Below are 21477 nucleotides of genomic sequence, written 5' to 3'. Positions count from 1 at the left end.
TTTCTATAACTTAATGAAGTTATTGGTCTTTGGTTCTGAAGAGGAAGAAATTGATCCTGATGAAGTTTACAACAATTTAGAAGAAATTTTAAATGAGGAACCTGCTGCCCGTGAATACTTTGACCGACAGTGGCGCCATCATCTTGACAGGTGGATGCTTCGCTATAGAAATGAAGGAGATGGAACAAACAACATCTCGGAATCACATTTCAAGGTTTTGAAGCACCAGTACTTCCCAGAAAGGCGAAATCTTCGACTCGATGAACTTGTCATCGAGTTATATTCCAGTGTTGTTCCTTCATTCCTGATTAAGTTGCAAATTAAAGGTCTGGATTCAGAGAGAAGTGTTAAAGTTATCAAAAAAGTCACAAGAGATTTCGAAGAAATGACACAATTTAAAAAAGTCGAATGCATCAGTATGCTTGAAGCTGTTCAGAAAGGTCTGAAAAATGATACACTTGATCCCAACATTGTTTACTCAACATTAAAAATATTATTGCAAAGAAAACATTTGATTTAATAAACATTTAATTTATTATAATTAATTTTTTATTACAGTATAGTAAAAAATGCTATAAATAAATTATTATATTTTATTAAAATGTGACTTTTAATAGTAAGTGAATAAAATAAATCAGGAATTGGGAAAGAAATAAGGTTAATTAAAAATAATGAAAATTACAAGTTTAAGGTTAATGAAAAAGTGACAATGGGCGAGTTTGTCCCCCACTCTTGTAAATTACTCGTAACTTTTGACATTATTCAATCAATATAAGAGATCAATTTGCATGTATCAAAAATAATTAAAAATTATTGGAAATACGTTAGAGTTTTTTTGTCTGTTTCGGATTTTAACAACGGATCTATATCATGGGAAGCATCATTTTTGAAATTTTAAATGTAAAAATTGTCAGAAAAAATTGAAGATGGTCTCAAATCTCGTTTTTTAATTTTATGGTGTGATATTGATCTATAAAATAGTTTTCGTAAAATGTAAGGTGGTTAAGATTTTTTCAAAAAATATGACAGAAAACGCCAAGAGCATGGATGACAAAGCAAAGAAAGAAAAACTTCCAATGCCAAAATGTCCAGTCAAAGTAGGAAAGGCATTTAAATCTGTTAGTGTAATTGATCAAGGATCATTCGGAATAGTATATCTGGCCATCGGGCTAAATGATGAAACTTGTGCGATAAAGTGCATCCCACAAGACCCTAAAATTCGTAGCAGAGAAATTAAAGTGATGTTAAGATTGCATCATCATAATTGTGTGAAACTGAGAAGACATTTTCAGACACATGATAAAAAATACGATCGAGACGTTGAAAACATTGTCATGGAATATTTACCAGAAAATCTTTCAAACTTTGATATGAAATTTGTCAAGAACCATGATCACATTCCTATTATTTTAGTCAAATTGTTTGCTTATCAAATGTTCTCCGGACTTAATCATATGCATACAATTGGCTACATTCATCGCGATATAAAAACATCAAACTTGCTTATCGATCCAGAAACAGGCGTTTTAAAGATATGCGATTTTGGTTCTGCAAAAAGGCCTAAGCTTGGTCAAAATTCAATATGTTATGCTGGATCCCGATTATATCGAGCAATTGAGAGTTTCTTACATTCTGAAACATGCGGAGCACCTATGGATATATGGTCTGCAGGATGTGTTATAACAAGAATGTTACGCGGTGTAAATCCAATATTTGCTTCAAGAACCTCCGAAGAAATGATCGATCTTACGATGAATATACTTGGAACACCAACTCCAGAGGATATCCAAGATATGAATGTCAAATTCTCACCAACAACACAATATAAGAGAAAACCTCTTCAAATTTTGCTTCCTTCACATACTCCAGATGATATTATTGATTTACTTAATAATATTTTCGTCTATTCTCCAAAGAAAAGATTTACCGCAGCTCAATGCATGCAACATCCTTGTTTCTCTGAGTTATTCAAGATGGATAAGTTGCCAAATGGTCATCCAATGCCACCTCTAGATGAAGTTCCAAAATAGGAATAGCGATTTAACTGATAATATGAAATTTATGTTTGCAAAAAATAAATTTTTTGATTTATATTAATTAATGAATAAATATTTCATCAGCCATGAATTTACACATGTTTTCAAGGCTTAATAAGCGAGACATTAAAGAACTTTGTTCGAATTGGATCTAAATTTAGTTTAATTGTAGCTAATATTGTAGAAAAAGTAGATATTAAATATAGATAGATACTGAATATGGTCCTTATTCTCTCGGAATAGAATATTTAATTGGATAGGATACTTCAAAGGGCAAAAATGGAGATGGGGGGAATCGAACCCCCGGCCTCAACTATGCTAAAGTCGCACTCTACCACTGAGCCACACCCCCTTACATTAAATGCTTGAAATTTTCTTTAATAATCATAAAAATTGCTTTAAAATCTTGAATCGTAAGGAGCTTTTTAAGCTGGGCGATTCTGGTTAATAACCGCTGGGAAACGTACCCCAAGGTAAAAAAATCTGGTTTATATGGTAATAAAAAATTACAATTTTTCGCGTGACTTTTTCCCTCAATATAAAAAAAAAAAAAAAAAAAAAAAAAAAAGGAAGTGGGGCTTCCAGGCACTTCGTGCCTTCTAGCCCTGAAGATGTTTAGTATAAATGAAGTCTTAGAGGACAAACATGACTATGAGTTTTGATATGACAAGATAGAATATGAGAGAGGTCCTATAAACCGGAGAAAGTGTTATATAAACATCTGTCATATTACTCAGAATATTATACAGAATTCAATAAAAATATATTTTAGGTGAAGAGGTGAGATTTCACCTGTTTTTTCACCTCATTTTTCACCTCTTGAATTTTCATGAATTTCATCGTAAAGACTTTGTCAAGATTTCATCGTAAAGACTTTGTCAAGATTTCATCGTAAAGACTTTGTCAAAACTTCATCGTAAAGACTTTGTCAAAACTTCATCGTAAAGACTTTGTCAAAACTTCATCGTAAAGACTTTGTCAAGATTTCTTCGTAAAGACTTTGTCAAGATTTCTTCGTAAAGACTTTGTCAAAACTTCATCGTAATGAGCGTAAATCAGACAAAAATAATTTTAGGGTAGAAGGGTATATCTACCCCGTTTTCTACCCTCTTTTCTACCCCATATGTACTTACTGAAAAAGTATGTGTTCCATCTGTCATTTTACTCAGAATTTTACACCAAAAATAATGTTTAGGTGAAGAGGTGAGATTTCACCTGTTTTTTCACCTCTTTTCTCACCTCTTGAATTTTCATGAAATTTACACCAAAATAATGTTTAGGTGAAGAGGTGAGATTTCACCTGTTTTTTCACCTAATTTTTCACCCTCTTGAATTTTCATGAAATTTACACCAAAAATATATTTTAGGTGAAGAGGTGAGATTTCACCTGTTTTTTCACCTAATTTTTCACCCTCTTGAATTTTCATGAAATTTACACCAAAAATATATTTTAGGTGAAGAGGTGAGATTTCACCTGTTTTTTCACCTAATTTTTCACCCTCTTGAATTTTCATGAAATTTACACCAAAAATATATTTTAGGTGAAGAGGTGAGATTTCACCTGTTTTTTCACCTAATTTTTCACCCGTTGAATTTTCATGAAATTTACACCAAAAATATACTACTAGGGTCATTTACGAAGAAATCTCAACAAAGTCTTTACGAAGAAATCTCAACAAAACATAGACAAGAAAGTTCATGAGAAATTAGATGAAGAAGTCTTAACAAAGTCTTTACGAAGAAATTCATGAAAATTCAAGAGGTGAGAAATGAGGTGAAAAAAGAGGTGAAATCTCACCTCTTCACCTAAAATATATTTTTGGGTCATTTACGAAGAAATCTCAACAAAGTCTTTACGAAGAAATCTCAACAAAGTCTTTACGAAGAAGTCTTAACAAAGTCTTTACGAAGAAGTCACAATAAACATCTGTCAAAAACCGCTTTTTAACTTCACTTAAAATGCCACGTAAGCTACGTAAGAATATACGTAAGAGGAAGAGAGCATTGAAACATCCAATAGTAAAACTGACACCACAACAACAGTTGCAACAACAAATGCTGAATGACCCCACTATGTTGCAACAAATGTCAAGCAATCCTATGCTTTTAAACCGAGTTCTTGGTGCACAGAGTGGAGGTTTAAGAGCGGCACTTTTAGCGAAAATGGCAGGCTATGGTGGAGCTGCAGACGGAACAGCATATAACCCTCAAAGTCAAATGAATTTGAGTTCACTCAAAAATCAAATAGCAGATGTCAAAAAGTCAAACATAGACATACAGAAGCAAATAAGTGAAAACGAAAAGAAACTAGAATATGACAGACACACAAAGAAACTCAATGAGTTAAACGTAGAGAAAAAGAAGAAAGAAGAACAACTGAAAGAACTAAGTACAGAGGAATATGCGAAAAAAGTGTCAGAAAAAGCAGCAGAAGTAGCAAAAATGGAACAAGATGTCATAAATTTGAAAAACCATACTACTCAATATAAAATACTGAAAGATGAAGAGATAAAACAAAAAGCCCTGAAGACATATATGGATAGCGATGAGTATAAAAAAGAAGTTGAAGCAAATGTAAAGGCAGAAAAACTTTTACAGTTGCAAAACCAAACCGTACAGTATGAAAACTTAGCACAAGAAAGTAAAAATAACGACGCAGCCATGCAAAAGGCAATGAAAAGCGCAGAATATATAAAAGCTAACAATGACTGGTTAGATGCCCAAGCCAACGCTAAAGCAGCCCAACTCATAGGGTCAATAAGGACAAAAATACAAGCGGATGAAGACAGTTCAAATGAAGCTTTAACAAATGCTGACTTTAAGAACGCCTTCGAAGCTCTTCATAGTAAGGTGAAACAAGTGAACGACTTCTCATCTGGAAAGAAACTGAAGTCTGAAGGTTTCGACAAAGAGTTAAAAGAAGTAGCACAAAATATGACGAAAATAACAGATGCAGCAACGAGACAGGCAGTTCAAAGTGCCTATGACGCCGTTAGAGCAACTGTTGTGAAAAGTCAAGAAAAAGAGTTACAACAGACCAAAACAGACCTAGTAAATGCTTTCTTAAGAACGAAAAGTCAGGTAGGACATTACGCTGCAGATGGAACATATGTGCCAGCTGGTGGAACTTATATACCAGCTGTTGGAATTTATATACCACCAAACCCTCCAAGAGAAGCACCTGCACCAGGACTACCTAGAACATTTACATCGTCACATGGACACAGACACAGGCATGCACCAAAACCAACACAACAACCAACACAACAACCAGCACAACAACCACCTCCACAACCAGCACAACAACCAACACAACAACCAGCACAGCAACCAACAGTTCAAAACCCTGCACAACAACAACCACAAACAGAGCAAGGACATAAAAGAAGTAGAGAACAAGGAAACCAAGAATTCTTAAAAATGCTTAAAGAAGAGTGTGGTTTCCCAGATACTGTTGACTTTAGTGACAGATATAAAGAAGCTATTGGAAAGTTCAAGGATGGAAATACTGACCCGAACCTATTTAGCTTTATGGCTCAGCACCAAAACGGATATAATCTCAAACCTGGAAAATACAAGCTCGCTAAGGGATATGATTTAATAGCATATCATCCAAATGACATGGATGAATTTACTCCGAGATATTTGATGTCAGAGCTAAATGACAATTCAACTTTCGTCATGAAACGCGTAAAAAATAGAGACGGAACGAAAGAACAAAAGCTTATGAATGCGGATGACGTAGATAGGGAAATTGTTGAAAACGGTCTCGGAATATATGAAATGCCAGCAGATGAGGTACAAGAAACTCCACAGGAAGAAGTTCAGATACAACCAGACATGGAAGAAATAGTTCAGCAACAACAGCTAGAAGAGCCTGAAGGAAACGAACAAGTCCTTCCTTTGGAAACTAACTTCACAGAACTAGATGAAGATTTGGAACAGCCGAAAAATCTTGACCCTCAACAAGAGTATGCGGAGAATATGGAATATTTCCAAGAGTCTAAAAAAAATTCGGCTGACATAGTAGAAGAATATCGAAAAATGTTTGCCGACATACAAAAGACTCCAACACCAGATGAAAATATTCAGCATAGAATGGAAGTACTGAAAGAAAATGTACACAAATACAACAACCCTTTTTACTTACGAGCATTTAACGTTCAATCTTTGGCTGAACTCGGTGAAAATAAAAGGTTAAATTTCAAGAAAACATATAGAAATGAAACATTGTTTAAAGTTCATTCAGAACCTAACCAAGATGGAAACAAACCTACTTTTGTTTCTGCAGACGATGGAACTACAATGAGATGGGGTCATAAAGCTAACCAGGATAGGTGGTTCATAAACTTACAACCACAATTCCAAGAAGTTGTAGACGCAATGGAAGTCAATGGTGAACCAGATATAGCTGGTATTTTAAGCGCGGCTTTAATGCCATTGAAAGATATGAAAGATGCAGATATTTTGAACCAGTATGAAATGAACATGGCTGATGGAAATATAACACCTGACGTTCTAAAACATTTATCTCAAAGAACTACACAGAACCATAAAGATGGTATATTTGGTGAAGAGTTTAGAAAGAAAGTTAGGGAGACAGAAGGAAGAGAACCTATTGTACATGACCTTGCAAATGAAAGTTTACAAAATGTCATAAAAACTTACTTTGCAGACAATGAACCGAGAAGGGATGAATATTTAAGAAAACTCAAATGGACAGTACCAAATGAAATGTTAGTATTGAAAAACATGTTCCTTGACAAAATAAAACCAACTACAGAAATAAATGACGAAAGACTGAAAGATTGGGTAAAAGCTTTCCCATTCACAAAAGATATAGTTGGTAACATGGAAAGAAAACCAGAATGGCTACAAAAACATATATTTGGAAACGAGCTTATTCCATATGGACAAGCTCTGTTTGAAGAGCTTGAACCGGAAACTCAGGAAAGAGTCATGCAAACAATACGCAAAGACTCAAATACAAACTATGACAAACTCTTTCTAGGATATAGGTTACCTGAGATGGGCGACCAGAGCCAAAAGGCAAAAAGGACATGGGAAATTTGCAACATACTAGATGAACATAATGCAAAGATGCAACAACTTCAAGCAGAGGGCAATGAAGGAAAAAGAAGAGTTAAAAACTCAGTCAGGAAGAAAGTAAAGCTTGGTCCACGTGGGTTCTATTATGACATATAAATCCAACTATTCTATATTTTTACTCATATGAAATGTACGCCGCTCAGAATATAACGCCAACAGTTTTGGATGCCATGAACGGAAATGTTTCCGAATGGTATAACGAATGCGACAATGCCATTAGAAGGTCAGAAATAGTTCCTGGAACTTACGAATATACAACTGCTGTTTCTTATGGAAACGTAGGTGAGTTTGGAGAAGGTTCTTCAACAACAGTAGATATTGCTTGCGACAGGTTTCATATAATTTCTATTGACAACTCTTTCTTATACGTGGAACAAGACATTGAAATAAAACCTTCTGCCAAGTTGTCTGACAAGAAAGGTTGCAATGGAATTTTCTATGTCGGATACCAATATGCTCCAGAAGTTTTTATGGGATATAAGATATATTCTAACTCTGACTTAGTTCAAACAGTAACATGGGCAAACTATGAATGGTTCGCTTTGAGAAACTCAGTACAACCACAAGCTAGAGAACAAACAGACCAGTATGCAACTATTGAGAAAATAAGAAGACTTGACCCTAACGTTCCAGGAGTTTATGTTGACCTTTCTGGACAAACTGCAGCAGCAGTAACCAAAGTAAAACTGAAACTTAGAGTTCCTTTGTCATCTTTCCTCATCTTCAGGTTTTTAAGATACTTGCCAAACTGGGCAGGAAAAATTTCTATCGAACTTACTCCAAGCAAAAATAACTTAGTCATTGCACCAACACAAGACCCATTCACTCTTACAGAAGTAGTGGAACAAATAAAACGTCATTCGCCGAATTTTGCAAAGACAAAGTTGACTTAGACTTTGGTTTCTCAAACCTCAACACTGAAGTAAACTATTATTTCAATGCTGCTGGAGATGCTTGGGACCCAGTTAAGTTCACATGCGAAAAGTTTGAATGCAAGAGAATAGAAAGCAGACTTGCAGTCTATATGTTGGACCCAGATATTTCAAATGCTTTAGCTGCCAAATATATTGCAGTTCCACTTATGTTCCCTATACACCAAATATCTGTCAAAGACTTTGCAGGTGAAGTTGGAAACCAAAGTGCTGACCCAGGTGCAAGAACAGATATTGCCTTAACAACTGCAATGAAACATGCAGATACTATGTTTGTACTGTTCAGACGAACTATAAATGACTATTCTTGCTTCTACAACCCTGGTATTAAATATCATATAAACATAGATGGCAAATATTATCCAAGAGAAGAATATTCTACAGTTGAGGATATGAGGTCATACAACTTGACATTAGATGCTATGAACTTTAACAACAACTTCACAACAACCATTAACCCTGAAATGCAAAGTTCTATTATGCCATATGTGAAAGTATGGACCCATACAGGAGCTCAAAAACACTCAATATACAAATGGAGACCGTTCAAACTTTTGGCTTGGCATTCCATTTGCTGACTCAGAAGACTTTATGGGTGGTATTTCAACTGTTGGTACAGTTCAAATACAATATACTGGTGACAGAGACGGTCCAAATGAATTGAAAGCAAAGAAGTTTACAAAACCAATAGCACTTTTCACGGAAGATGCTCTTTTGAAGATTCGTTCGATGAAACCTGCTGGGGCTCCTCAGATTGGCATAACGACAGCTTCCATCGAGCAGATTTTGGCAGCAGGTCAGTAAGTTGTTCTTGAACTGACTTCTCTCCGTCAAATATTGACAGTACGCCAGTTTTGACATAGTATTGTATTAAAAACTTTCCTTTAGAAATATCGGTCAGTTTTGTTGTTATATTTTTGTCTGCTTCAAGAACTTTCACCATTTCAGTTATACCAACTTTCTTTGCTTTATGAAAATATTTTGGTTCAGCAAATATTGCTATTCTATAACATTTTCCATTGTTTGTATAAAGAACTATTCTATCAATGAACTTGTATTGTTTGTGTGTGTAAACTTTGTTCTGCTTCAATTCGAAGAGATACTCAAATACGTCCATCTTTTTATTCTAAGTAAAATGTCATTTCCGAAAAATAGAAGCGTAAGTGTTTCAAAAGGTTTAATGGCGGTGGCAGATGTGAAGTTAAATTCACCAACTCAAACAAACAGTCAAAGTGTTGTTGTCAATGTCAAAGAAAGAGATGTTGAAGTGGGGAAACCATACGAAGACGAAGATGGTATAACAATTGTTCCTGTAAAAGAACAACCAACATATCCTGAAGTTAGCAGAGACTTAAGTTCTGTTGCAGATATTCGAAACGACTACCAACAACTTAAAGACAAACTTAAAACTCAGGAGAAGATTTGTCAAGCTTTGGGTATAATGTTAAACTTGGTCGAACACAACCCTGTAAAAGTGAACTCATATGTCATCGCACCTCATGAAGTTTTGAAAGAACTATTGAAACTTTTGACAGAGGCAGACGATATAAACATCAAAGAAATAGAACCCGACGTTAGTTGCTGTGGTGTTTCATATAATGTCATTGACAAGATATACGTTATGAAAGGAGGTGAAACGTTGAACTTAAAATATAGTTTCCCAGACGTCATAAAAATATTTGACGACCACAACATTTCATTAAAATTTACTTGCTAAGTAAATGGCAGAAGACATAGTGGTTTATACTATTACGACTAAAAACCCTGAGTCATATAATTCTATAACAACAAACTTACAAAGTCCTCAAGGACGATATTGTAAACTGACCTTAAACACGATGACGACTAAAGCCTGTTTTGCTCTTTTGACACCAGAAGACTTTGTTGTTGTGAATGGTAAAAAATACTCCTTTGAAGATACTTACTCAGATATACCACCAACAGGTTTTGTTGACTTATTTAATACTTTAAGGACGGATGTAACATGTGCTGCAACTAGAGCAGGTTTCATTATGTTTGGATGTCCGACTGAGTTTAGTATAAACGATATGAGCTATAATACAAAACTTATATCTGGTTTTTACTACCAACAGTTTCCTATAACAGGAAAAGGTGTCATACAAGGAATGTCTATTCCATTGACATTAAGCACACCAATCTTATATATTGTTTCAAACTTAGGTTCAAAGTGCTATTCGAATGTCGACAGAAACTACTATGACCAAAAGATACTCATGCGTATAAACAACACTTTCTCTGCTGGTTTGCCTATTGTTCATTCGAATGCAGAATTTTCAACCTTAGTGAACTCAAACACTTTGGCAAGTATAACGTTGACATTAGTTGACGCAAACTTTGTTCCTGTAAAACTTTTATGTCCTATGTATTTGTCAATGACGGCAGAAAGTTTCGAATTGGAAGATGCAACTGGTGAAAGTATTGTATTACAAGAACAACTTCAACAACAAATAGCTCAAGAACAACAAATGCAACAAATAGCTCAAGAATAAAAAAAATATTTTTTTTTATTTTTATAAAAATGTACGCTGGGTTTGTTGGAGAGGACCGTTGGAAAACTTGTTTGTTAGATGAGAAATATGAAATTCACTGTTGTGAGTCATTTGAAGTCAGAAACAAAAAGACAAAAAGAGTTTTAAGCGAATGGGAGCAAAATAACGGATATGCTAGGATGAGGATTGGTGGAAAACACTATTTTAAACATGTTGTCATTGCAACTCATTTTATACCGAACCCTAACAATTTACCTTTTGTAGACCATATAAACCATATAAGAAACGACAATAGACTTGAAAATTTACGTTGGGTTACTTGTTCTGAAAACAGTAAGAACAGAGGCAAAATTAGAGATATTGTATTCGAATTTGTCGACGAACTAGAAGATGAAACAATTGAAATTACAGACTATGGTAAGCATACGTTTGAGTTTTTACTACTATAGCGAAGAACAGGACTCTTTCTACCTTTATACCGGCGTAAACTATAGAAAATTACAAGTATGTTTTACTAATGGCTATGCTTATGTAAACGCTAGAGATACAGATGGAAAACACGTTCATATATTTCTCAACAAATTCAAGAAGCTATATGGCATACCATTTTAAAACATTTTTTAAAACAGTATATTTTTACATATATTAAATGTTTCAGTTGAAAAACAAAGAACAAAAGTAGCAGATACAAAACCGTTAGACTATATCTTCACAAATGCCGGTAGGACTATATCAGATGAAGAAATTTCATCCGGCTCCTACCGCTTTGACTTTCCAATTCGTTGGCTTCAAAGTCCTTCAGATGCAAAGGCAATAGGATTTAGAAGAGTTTTGTTTTCAAAAAGAACTAACGCGTTTATGTTTGCAGTATATTTTCACGGTCAGTATAGAGGTTCTGACGGTCTACTAGACAAATTTGACGAAATGAGAATCTTTACGGTTCGTTCAGACGAAAGTCTTGAGAAGACTCTAAATGACTTTCAAACTCAAATAAACAAATATTATTGGGAATTTCAAGAAAAATACGACTCTTTACTAAATGGAACATACTATCTGAAACTAGAATATGACAAGATGAACTCCACAGTTTCATTTCAAAGGATTGAAAATAACCCTCCAAGAGATACACAGTTTTTATTTTGGCAAGTAGACAAACGTTCTTGGGCACAATTTCTTCGGTTACTAAACCAGAACGAACCATTACCCTGACGGTCCGTTCTGGTTTATACGCCCACCAACAGATTTGACAGTTTATAGAAACGTGTTTGACCCTCAAAATGTCATGTGTCATGCAAGTTTCAGTTCAAGCAACAATAGTTTTCTTTGTATTGGTAAGGACTTTTATGACTTTGCTTCTAAATTCTACGAACCACCGAGTAACAGTTTCTCTGACTTTCAAGTTTGGTTCACAACAAATGGTGTGCAACATATTGTTCCATTGTACTACGACTTTTATCTCGAATTGTCTTTCATATATAACTACGGAGAAGTGCTGAAAAAGTATTGAAAAATATATTTTAGGGTAGATGGTTAGATGTAACCTGTCTTCTACCCTCTTTTCTACCCTCATGATTTTCATGAATTTTGTGCTGAATTCGACAAAAATGAGTTTTTGGTTGAAAAAAGAGGTGGAGCCAAAAGTGGCTCGACCTCAAAACAAGCATTTTGTGAAGAATATACCAACCCGCGGAAAACAGCGGGTTGCTTTTTATACAAAGTTCAACAGGTGAATTTTCATGAATTTCCTTAAGATAGAAAAAATATATTTTAGGCGACCAGGTGAGATTTCACCCGTTTTCTCACCTGTTTTCTCACCTCATGATTTCATCGTATATGTTTTGTCGAAACTTCTTCGTAAATGTTTTGTCAAGACTTCATCGTAATGAGCGTAAATGACCGAAAAATAATGTTTAGGTGAAGAGGTGAGATTTCACCTCTTTTTTCACCTGTTTTTTCACCCTCGTGAATTTTCATGAATTTTCATGAATTTTCATGAAATTTACACCAAAAATATATTTTAGGTGAAGAGGTGAGATTTCACCTGTTTTTTCACCTAATTTTTCACCCGTTGAATTTTCATGAAATTTACACCAAAAATATACTACTAGGGTCATTTACGAAGAAATCTCAACAAAGTCTTTACGAAGAAATCTCAACAAAACATAGACAAGAAAGTTCATGAGAAATTAGATGAAGAAGTCTTAACAAAGTCTTTACGAAGAAATTCATGAAAATTTCAAGAGGTGAGAAATGAGGTGAAAAAAGAGGTGAAATCTCACCTCTTCACCTAAAATATATTTTTGGGTCATTTACGAAGAAATCTCAACAAAGTCTTTACGAAGAAATCTCAACAAAGTCTTTACGAAGAAGTCTTAACAAAGTCTTTACGAAGAAGTCACAATAAACATCTGTCAAAAAACGCTTTTTAACTTCACTTAAAATGCCACGTAAGCTACGTAAGAATATACGTAAGAGGAAGAGAGCATTGAAACATCCAATAGTAAAACTGACACCACAACAACAGTTGCAACAACAAATGCTGAATGACCCCACTATGTTGCAACAAATGTCAAGCAATCCTATGCTTTTAAACCGAGTTCTTGGTGCACAGAGTGGAGGTTTAAGAGCGCACTTTTAGCGAAAATGGCAGGGCTATGGTGGAGCTGCAGACGGAACAGCATATAACCTCAAAGTCAAATGAATTTGAGTTCACTCAAAAATCAAATAGCAGATGTCAAAAAAGTCAAACATAGACATACAGAACAAATAAGTGAAAACGAAAAGAAACTAGAATATGACAGACACACAAAGAAACTCAATGAGTTAAACGTAGAGAAAAAGAAGAAAGAAGAACAACTGAAAGAACTAAGTACAGAGGAATATGCGAAAAAAGTGTCAGAAAAAGCAGCAGAAGTAGCAAAAATGGAACAAGATGTCATAAATTTGAAAAACATACTACTCAATATAAAATACTGAAAGATGAAGAGATAAAACAAAAAAGCCCTGAAGACATATATGGATAGCGATGAGTATAAAAAAGAAGTTGAAGCAAATGTAAAGGCAGAAAAACTTTTACAGTTGCAAAACCAAACCGTACAGTATGAAACTTAGCACAAGAAAGTAAAAATAACGACGCAGCCATGCAAAAGGCAATGAAAAGCGCAGAATATATAAAAAGCTAACAATGGACTGGTTAGATATTGTCTTCAAACTTAGGTTCAAAGTGCTATTCGAATGTCGACAGAAACTACTATGACCAAAAGATACTCATGCGTATAAACAAACATTTCTCTGCTGGTTTGCCTATTGTTCATTCGAATGCAGAATTTTCAACCTTAGTGAACTCAAACACTTTGGCAAGTATAACGTTGACATTAGTTGACGCAAACTTTGTTCCTGTAAAACTTTTATGTCCTATGTATTTGTCAATGACGGCAGAAAGTTTCGAATTGGAAGATGCAACTGGTGAAAGTATTGTATTACAAAGAACAACTTCAACAACAAATAGCTCAAGAACACAAATGCAACAAATAGCTCAAGAATAAAAAAAATATTTTTTTTATTTTTATAAAAATGTACGCTGGGTTTGTTGGAGAGGACCGTTGGAAAACTTGTTTGTTAGATGAGAAATATGAAATTCACTGTTGTGAGTCATTTGAAGTCAGAAACAAAAAGACAAAAAGAGTTTTAAGCGAATGGGAGCAAAATAACGGATATGCTAGGATGAGGATTGGTGGAAAACACTATTTTAAACATGTTGTGCATTGCAACTCATTTTATACCGAACCCTAACAATTTACCTTTTGTAGACCATATAAACCATATAAGAAACGACAATAGACTTGAAAATTTACGTTTGGTTACTTGTTCTGAAAACGTAAGAACAGAGGCAAAATTAGAGATATTGTATTCGAATTTGTCGACGAACTAGAAGATGAAACAATTGAAATTACAGACTATGGTAAGCATACGTTTGAGTTTTACTACTATAGCGAAGAACAGGACTCTTTCTACCTTTATACCGGCGTAAACTATAGAAAATTACAAGTATGTTTTACTAATGGCTATGCTTATGTAAACGCTAGAGATACAGATGGAAAACACGTTCATATAATTTCTCAACAAATTCAAGAAGCTATATGGCATACCATTTTAAAACTTTTTTTAAAACAGTATATTTTTACATATATTAAATGTTTCAGTTGAAAAACAAAACAAAAGTAGCAGATACAAAACCGTTAGAGACTTGACCCTAACGTTCCAGGAGTTTATGTTGACCTTTCTGGACAAACTGCAGCAGCAGTAACCAAAGTAAAACTGAAACTTAGAGTTCCTTTGTCATCTTTCCTCATCTTCAGGTTTTTAAGATACTTGCCAAACTGGGCAGGAAAAATTTCTATCGAACTTACTCCAAGCAAAAATAACTTAGTCATTGCACCAACACAAGACCCATTCACTCTTACAGAAGTAGTGGGAACAAATAAAACGTCATTCGCCGAATTTTGCAAAGACAAAGTTGACTTAGACTTTGGTTTCTCAAACCTCAACACTGAAGTAAACTATTATTTCAATGCTGCTGGAGATGCTTGGGACCCAGTTAAGTTCACATGCGAAAAGTTTGAATGCAAGAGAATAGAAAGCAGACTTGCAGTCTATATGTTGGACCCAGATATTTCAAATGCTTTAGCTGCCAAATATATTGCAGTTCCACTTATGTTCCCTATACACCAAATATCTGTCAAAGACTTTGCAGGTGAAGTTGGAAACCAAAGTGCTGACCCAGGTGCAAGAACAGATATTGCTTTACCAACTGCAATGAAACATGCAGAGATACTATGTTTGTACTGTTCAGACGAACTATAAATGACTATTCTTGCTTCTACAACCCTGGTATTAAATATCATATAAACATAGATGGCAAATATTATCCAAGAGAAGAATATTCTACAGTTGAGGATATGAGGTCATACAACTTGACATTAGATGCTATGAACTTTAACAACAACTTCACAACAACCATTAACCCTGAAATGCAAAGTTCTATTATGCCATATGTGAAAGTATGGACCCATACAGGAGCTCAAAACACTCAATATACAAATGGAGACCGTTCAAACTTTTGCTTGGCATTCCATTTGCTGACTCAGAAGACTTTATGGGTGGTATTTCAACTGTTGGTACAGTTCAAATACAATATACTGGTGACAGAGACGGTCCAAATGAATTGAAAGCAAAGAAGTTTACAAAACCAATAGCACTTTTCACGGAAGATGCTCTTTTGAAGATTCGTTCGATGAAACCTGCTGGGGCTCCTCAGATTGGCATAACGACAGCTTCCATCGAGCAGATTTTGGCAGCAGGTCAGTAAGTTGTTCTTGAACTGACTTCTCTCCGTCAAATATTGACAGTACGCAGTTTTGACATAGTATTGTATTAAAAACTTTCCTTTAGAAATATCGGTCAGTTTTTGTTGTTATATTTTTGTCTGCTTCAAGAACTTTCACCATTTCAGTTATACCAACTTTCTTTGCTTTATGAAAATATTTTGGTTCAGCAAATATTGCTATTCTATAACATTTTCCATTGTTTGTATAAAGAACTATTCTATCAATGAACTTGTATTGTTTTGTGTGTGTAAACTTTGTTCTGCTTCAATTCGAAGAGATACTCAAATACGTCCCATCTTTATTCTAAGTAAAATGTCATTTCCGAAAAATAGAAGCGTAAGTGTTTTCAAAAGGTTTAATGGCGGTGGCAGATGTGAAGTTAAATTCACCAAACTCAAACAAACAGTCAAAGTGTTGTTGTCAATGTCAAAGAAAGAGATGTTGAAGTGGGGAAACCATACGAAGACGAAGATGGTATAACAATTGTTCCTGTAAAAGAACAACCAACATATCCTGAAGTTAGCAGAGACTTAAGTTCTGTTGCAGATATTCGAAACGACTACCAACAACTTAAAGACAAACTTAAAACTCAGGAGAAGATTTGTCAAGCTTTGGGTATAATGTTAAACTTGGTCGAACACAACCTGTAAAAGTGAACTCATATGTCATCGCACCTCATGAAGTTTTGAAAGAACTATTGAAACTTTTGACAGAGGCAGACGATATAAACATCAAAGAAATAGAACCCGACGTTAGTTGCTGTGGTGTTTCATATAATGTCATTGACACAAGATATACGTTATGAAAGGAGGTGAAACGTTGAACTTAAAATATAGTTTCCCAGACGTCATAAAAATATTTGACGACCACAACATTTCATTAAAATTTACTTGCTAAGTAAATGGCAGAAGACATAGTGGTTTATACTATTACGACTAAAAACCCTGAGTCATATAATTCTATAACAACAAACTTACAAAGTCCTCAAGGACGATATTGTAAACTGGCCCTTAAACACGATGACGACTAAAGTCCTGTTTTTGCTCTTTTGACACCAGAAGACTTTGTTGTTGTGAATGGTAAAAAATACTCCTTTGAAGATACTTACTCAGATATACACCAACAGGTTTTTGTTGACTTATTTAATACTTTAAGGACGGATGTAACATGTGCTGCAACTAGAGCAGGTTTCATTATGTTTGGATGTCCGACTGAGTTTAGTTATAAACGATATGAGCTATAATACAAAACTTATATCTGGTTTTTACTACCAACAGTTTCCTATAACAGGAAAAGGTGTCATACAAGGAATGTCTATTCCATTGACATTAAGCACACCAATCTTATATTTTTTCAAACTTAGGTTCAAAGTGCTATTCGAATGTCGACAGAAACTACTATGACCAAAAGATACTCATGCGTATAAACAACACTTTCTCTGCTGGTTTGCCTATTGTTCATTCGAATGCAGAATTTTCAACCTTAGTGAACTCAAACACTTTGGCAAGTATAACGTTGACATTAGTTGACGCAAACTTTGTTCCTGTAAAACTTTTATGTCCTATGTATTTGTCAATGACGGCAGAAAGTTTCGAATTGGAAGATGCAACTGGTGAAAGTATTGTATTACAAGAAACAACTTCAACAACAAATAGCTCAAGAACAACAAATGCAACAAATAGCTCAAGAATAAAAAAAATATATTTTTTTTATTTTTATAAAAATGTACGCTGAGTTTGTTGGAGAAGACCGTTGGGAAACTTGTTTGTTAGATGAGAAATATGAAATTCACTGTTGTGAGTCATTTGAAGTCAGAAACAAAAAGACAAAAAGAGTTTTAAGCGAATGGGAGCAAAATAACGGATATGCTAGGATGAGGATTGGTGGAAAACACTATTTTAAACATGTTGTCATTGCAACTCATTTTATACCGAACCCTAACAATTTACCTTTTGTAGACCATATAAACCATATAAGAAACGACAATAGACTTGAAAATTTACGTTGGGTTACTTGTTCTGAAAACAGTAAGAACAGAGGCAAAATTAGAGATATTGTATTCGAATTTGTCGACGAACTAGAAGATGAAACAATTGAAATTACAGACTATGGTAAGCATACGTTTGAGTTTTACTACTATAGCGAAGAACAGGACTCTTTCTACCTTTATACCGGCGTAAACTATAGAAAATTACAAGTATGTTTTACTAATGGCTATGCTTATGTAAACGCTAGAGATACAGATGGAAAAAACGTTAAAATACTTCTTAACAAATTCAAGAAGCTATATGGCATACCATTTTAAAACATTTTTTTAAAAAAAATATTTTTTTATCCGATAGAAAAGATGACGAAATATATTTCAGTCAACAAATATATGACAGAAGTCAAAGATAAGTTAGCTCCATTCACATATTTGAATGTTTACTTCTACCATTTTGAAAAGTCTACATTTGACAAAGTTTGGAACATCGAACCAGTTAAGTTTGCTATTGTGACTAAAAATGGTGCGAAATTTGAAGACTTAGACATAGAAGGTTTGTTAGCAGTCAAAGAAAATTTTGACAGAAGGTTTTCAAACCTTAAAGAAGGCAAAGCATACAAACTTGTTATACCTTATGAACCAAAGAAAGCAGACGACTATGAATATTATGAGTCTAAGATAGTTGAAGTTCAAGGTAAATTGGGTAAAAAGATTTTAGAGTCTAAGCCGGTGTTTGCTCCTAAAGAGGAAGAGAACATTGACATTGACCCAGAAATGTTCTAAAAATAAAATTTTATTTTTACATGTCAAATTTCTTTTTCTCTGGCTGGTTCAGGCTTCTTTCTTCTCTTCTTCTACTTTCTTTTCTTTCTTCTCTCTCTTCTTCTTCTTCTCTGGTGGAGTTATGTCAAACTTCTCAGAACCATATTTTTGTAAAAGTTCTTTGTCCTTTAATAGCTCTTCTATTCTGTTTCCTATTTCATCTTCAAGAACAGCGCATGTGTCTTCTTTGCATTCTAAGAACTTTTGTTGGACTTCATCTTTCCAATCGGCGTCATCTCTGTCAACAAGTCTGTCATTGACAAACTTAAAGACTTCTCTGCTAATGTTTTATGGTTCTTGTCATATTCCCAGAAACAGAACTTTAGAACAAATTCACCTTTCTTGTTTACACTATGTAAGATTTTATGGTCGACAGATGTTTTGCTGTCAAAAAGCTTTGTCTCGAATATAGATAGCGAAATCGCTAGACATTTTCAAAAAGATAAAAAATTTTAATTTTTCTAAAAATATGTTAGAAAAAAAGTTTGCTGACATTGACAAGAAATTTGAGAATGTTTTAAGAAGAACAAGAGGAAGTTAGAAAATGCTCAGATAAAACCCATACATGACAAGTTCTTATTTGCTCAGAATGGTATAACAGGTCTAATTGCACCACCTGGGTCGGGTAAGACTTTCACTTATCTTAAAATGGCTGCACAACAACAAGAACTAGATGAGAAGAACCCATTCTATGAGTTAGTTGTCATTTGTTCGACATCTGGTCAATTTGACCAAACCGTAAATTCGTTCAAAGATATTATAAAGAAGTCTAAGTTAGTATGTATAAAGGATACTGAGTTGTTAGATTGGATAAAGAAGTACCAAAGAAGAGTTTTGAAGTACAATGCTATAAATGAGTATGTCAATTCTAAGTTTAAAGACCCAAATGAGGAAATGCAGAGAATATTAGAGAAGAAACACTTCAGAAACAAACAGAAAGAGATAGAATACATTTCGAAGAAATTGCAATCTTACGATTGGAAGACTTACCCTCACAGATGTCTTCTTATCTTAGATGACTTTGCTTCTCATCCTTTGTTAAAGAACAGAGAACAAGACATGTGTCGAATTCTCAAGAAGCTCAGACACTTTAACATCTCTGTTGTCATTTGTGTACAGACAGCCAAGAGTTTAAGTAAGGATGTAAAGAGAATACTGACTGACATAATACTTTTCCCTGGATTGTCCGAAGACGATTTCATGGAACTTATGAAAGAGTCCATGGCAGGTAAGTTTGACAGACATGAACTATGGGAGAAGTATAAAGTCATACAAGACCCTCATACTTCTTTCAGAATTCACATCTACGCGAACAAAGTTCAAATTGTAAAAAGTCAAGCTTGAAAAATGTAAGTGTTTAGTCTTAGTCTGTTGTGGTGCTGGGGCTGTCGGTTCTTCTGGCTTTGGAAGACATTCAGGAAGAGGAACGTCGGACATTCGTTTGTGTCCTGTCGGAAGGAAGGACTTTTCCTGTTGGAAGGAAGGACTCGGAATGTCGGAAGGAAGGACTCGGAATGTCGGAAGGAAAAACTCGGAATGTCGGAAGGAAAAACTTTTTCTGAAGTTCGACCAAAAAGTTCTCAATTTTCGAAAATTTGAATGGTTTACGGACGAACAACAGGAAATTTTTTTCCAGTTGTCGGGAAATTTTTTTCCAGTTGTCGGGAAATTTTTTTCTTGTCTGAAGGAAGAACTTGGAATGTCGGATGGAAGGACTCGGAATGCCAGAAGGATTTGACGAGGCAATTGACCTTATAGAGCTACCTGAGCCATCTTTGGTGTCAAGCTTGAAAAATAAAGAGTTCATTTACTCTGCTTGTTTGAAGTTGTCAAAATACTCTGTTATCTTTTCCTTCAGTAGCGGTAAATCTTCTTTGAATGTAAGTATTGTACAACCTTTCATATCATAGTGTGTTTGAGGTAACGTATCTTGAACTATCTGTTTAACATCTTCATTTGGTGTCATTGAAATCGGTAAGTTTTCGCGATAGAACCAATTTCTGTCAGATTTGTAAATCTTAGCTAAGTCGTAAAAGCTTTTGTTGTTTCTTCTGACTAAATGCAACATAACCATATCTCTGTCTTCTTCATTTTCCATCTCTTCAGTGTAAATCATATACTTATAGTTCTTTTCCTTTCCTTTTGGTACCGAACGTGGTATTCTTTTCTGTATGTTTTTTCTTTTGCTTCAAGCTTGTTTTCCATCTCTTCACGTTCTTGTCTATGAATTTCGTCAAGAAGTTTACAAACATACCAAGCATAACGAGGCGAAGCCCACATTGCAACAGCATTTACAAGAAGTCTATGTACATACCAACCTCTCAAACCGTTTGGCAATTTTTCACGATTTTCATGAGTTTTAGGCGAGTAAGATTTTTTACTTACTCGCTGTTCTTCACTGTTTTCAGAAAAAAGTATGTCTCGCTGTGCTTCGCTCAAAAATTCTTGTGTGCTTTGGTTCCTAAACCAGTCTTGTGGTTTCTTAGTATCTGGAGCAAAACATGCTGTCAAAATACTTTGCATTTGGTACATATCGTCTTTGACCGAACGAATGAGACGGAGTTGTTTGTTAAACTGAACCCACTCATATTCTTCATTTATAGCTTCATGAACGATAGCAGTTGTTGTGTTCTCTGTTGTTGACATATCTGTCCTTACATACAAAATAAAAAAATAAAAAAAAATAAAATTAACTTT

The 21477-nt window shown here is 34.6% G+C and overlaps 8 protein-coding genes, 1 non-coding gene and 5 pseudogenes across 14 annotated transcripts, besides 4 other annotated features; 11 read left to right on the top strand and 3 right to left on the bottom strand.

Moving 5' to 3' along the window:
- Nucleotides 1–732: part of a mobile genetic element that runs on past the window's edge.
- TVAGG3_0045770 (MULE transposase domain-containing protein) lies at nt 155–520 on the top strand (the record flags this gene model as incomplete). The annotated part of the gene is made up of 1 exon (XM_001316159.1): nt 155–520. The coding sequence occupies one exon, from the start codon at nt 155–157 to the stop codon at nt 518–520; it is 366 nt and encodes a 121-aa protein (XP_001316194.1).
- Nucleotides 695–732: a terminal%2Cinverted (terminal inverted repeat of MuDR-5_TvMULE4 transposon ID:TVAGG3_0045760).
- Nucleotides 733–1022: 290 nt separating this feature from the next.
- Nucleotides 1023–2115, top strand: TVAGG3_0045750 (STKc GSK3 domain-containing protein; the record flags this gene model as incomplete). Its single annotated transcript, XM_001316160.1, has 1 exon — nt 1023–2030. The coding sequence occupies one exon, from the start codon at nt 1023–1025 to the stop codon at nt 2028–2030; it is 1008 nt and encodes a 335-aa protein (XP_001316195.1).
- Nucleotides 2116–2316: 201 nt separating this feature from the next.
- Nucleotides 2317–2388, bottom strand: TVAGG3_0045740. Its single transcript has one exon. It is a non-coding gene; the product is annotated as a tRNA-Ala (tRNA).
- A 188-nt stretch (nt 2389–2576) lies between these two features.
- Nucleotides 2577–2670: a terminal%2Cinverted (terminal inverted repeat of Maverick transposon ID:TVAGG3_0045570).
- Nucleotides 2577–21477: part of a mobile genetic element that runs on past the window's edge.
- TVAGG3_0045730 (protein of unknown function, DUF4106 family) lies at nt 3996–5701 on the top strand (the record flags this gene model as incomplete). Its single annotated transcript, XM_051220888.1, has 1 exon — nt 3996–5701. A coding segment is annotated over one exon (1706 nt), but the record flags the coding sequence as incomplete, so codon positions are not given.
- TVAGG3_0045720 (protein of unknown function, DUF4106 family) lies at nt 6081–7241 on the top strand (the record flags this gene model as incomplete). Its single annotated transcript, XM_051220887.1, has 1 exon — nt 6081–7241. The coding sequence occupies one exon, from the start codon at nt 6081–6083 to the stop codon at nt 7239–7241; it is 1161 nt and encodes a 386-aa protein (XP_051105873.1).
- Nucleotides 9258–9794, top strand: TVAGG3_0045710 (protein of unknown function, DUF4106 family; the record flags this gene model as incomplete). Its single annotated transcript, XM_051220886.1, has 1 exon — nt 9258–9794. The coding sequence occupies one exon, from the start codon at nt 9258–9260 to the stop codon at nt 9792–9794; it is 537 nt and encodes a 178-aa protein (XP_051105872.1).
- Nucleotides 9799–10587, top strand: TVAGG3_0045700 (uncharacterized protein; the record flags this gene model as incomplete). Its single annotated transcript, XM_051220885.1, has 1 exon — nt 9799–10587. The coding sequence occupies one exon, from the start codon at nt 9799–9801 to the stop codon at nt 10585–10587; it is 789 nt and encodes a 262-aa protein (XP_051105871.1).
- On the top strand, nt 10617–11199 carry TVAGG3_0045690 (annotated as a pseudogene). Its single transcript has one exon. A coding segment is annotated over exon 1 (583 nt).
- On the top strand, nt 11446–12094 carry TVAGG3_0045680 (annotated as a pseudogene). The gene has a single exon. A coding segment is annotated over exon 1 (649 nt).
- On the top strand, nt 17848–18279 carry TVAGG3_0045670 (His-Me finger endonucleases family; the record flags this gene model as incomplete). Its single annotated transcript, XM_051220884.1, has 1 exon — nt 17848–18279. One exon carries the CDS (start codon nt 17848–17850, stop codon nt 18277–18279), a length of 432 nt encoding a protein of 143 aa, XP_051105870.1.
- TVAGG3_0045660 (protein of unknown function, DUF4108 family) lies at nt 18322–18741 on the top strand (the record flags this gene model as incomplete). The annotated part of the gene is made up of 1 exon (XM_051220883.1): nt 18322–18741. The coding sequence occupies one exon, from the start codon at nt 18322–18324 to the stop codon at nt 18739–18741; it is 420 nt and encodes a 139-aa protein (XP_051105869.1).
- Nucleotides 18758–19212, bottom strand: TVAGG3_0045650 (annotated as a pseudogene). Its single transcript has one exon. A coding segment is annotated over exon 1 (455 nt).
- On the top strand, nt 19250–19841 carry TVAGG3_0045640 (annotated as a pseudogene). Its single transcript has one exon. A coding segment is annotated over exon 1 (592 nt).
- Nucleotides 20588–21426, bottom strand: TVAGG3_0045630 (annotated as a pseudogene). The gene has a single exon. A coding segment is annotated over exon 1 (839 nt).

Source organism: Trichomonas vaginalis, chromosome IV (genome assembly GCF_026262505.1).
Source record: "Trichomonas vaginalis G3 chromosome IV, whole genome shotgun sequence".
Classification (NCBI taxonomy): Eukaryota; Parabasalia; order Trichomonadida; family Trichomonadidae; genus Trichomonas; species Trichomonas vaginalis.
Note: the sequence above shows the minus strand (reverse complement) of the source record. Positions and strands in the feature narration are given on the sequence as shown.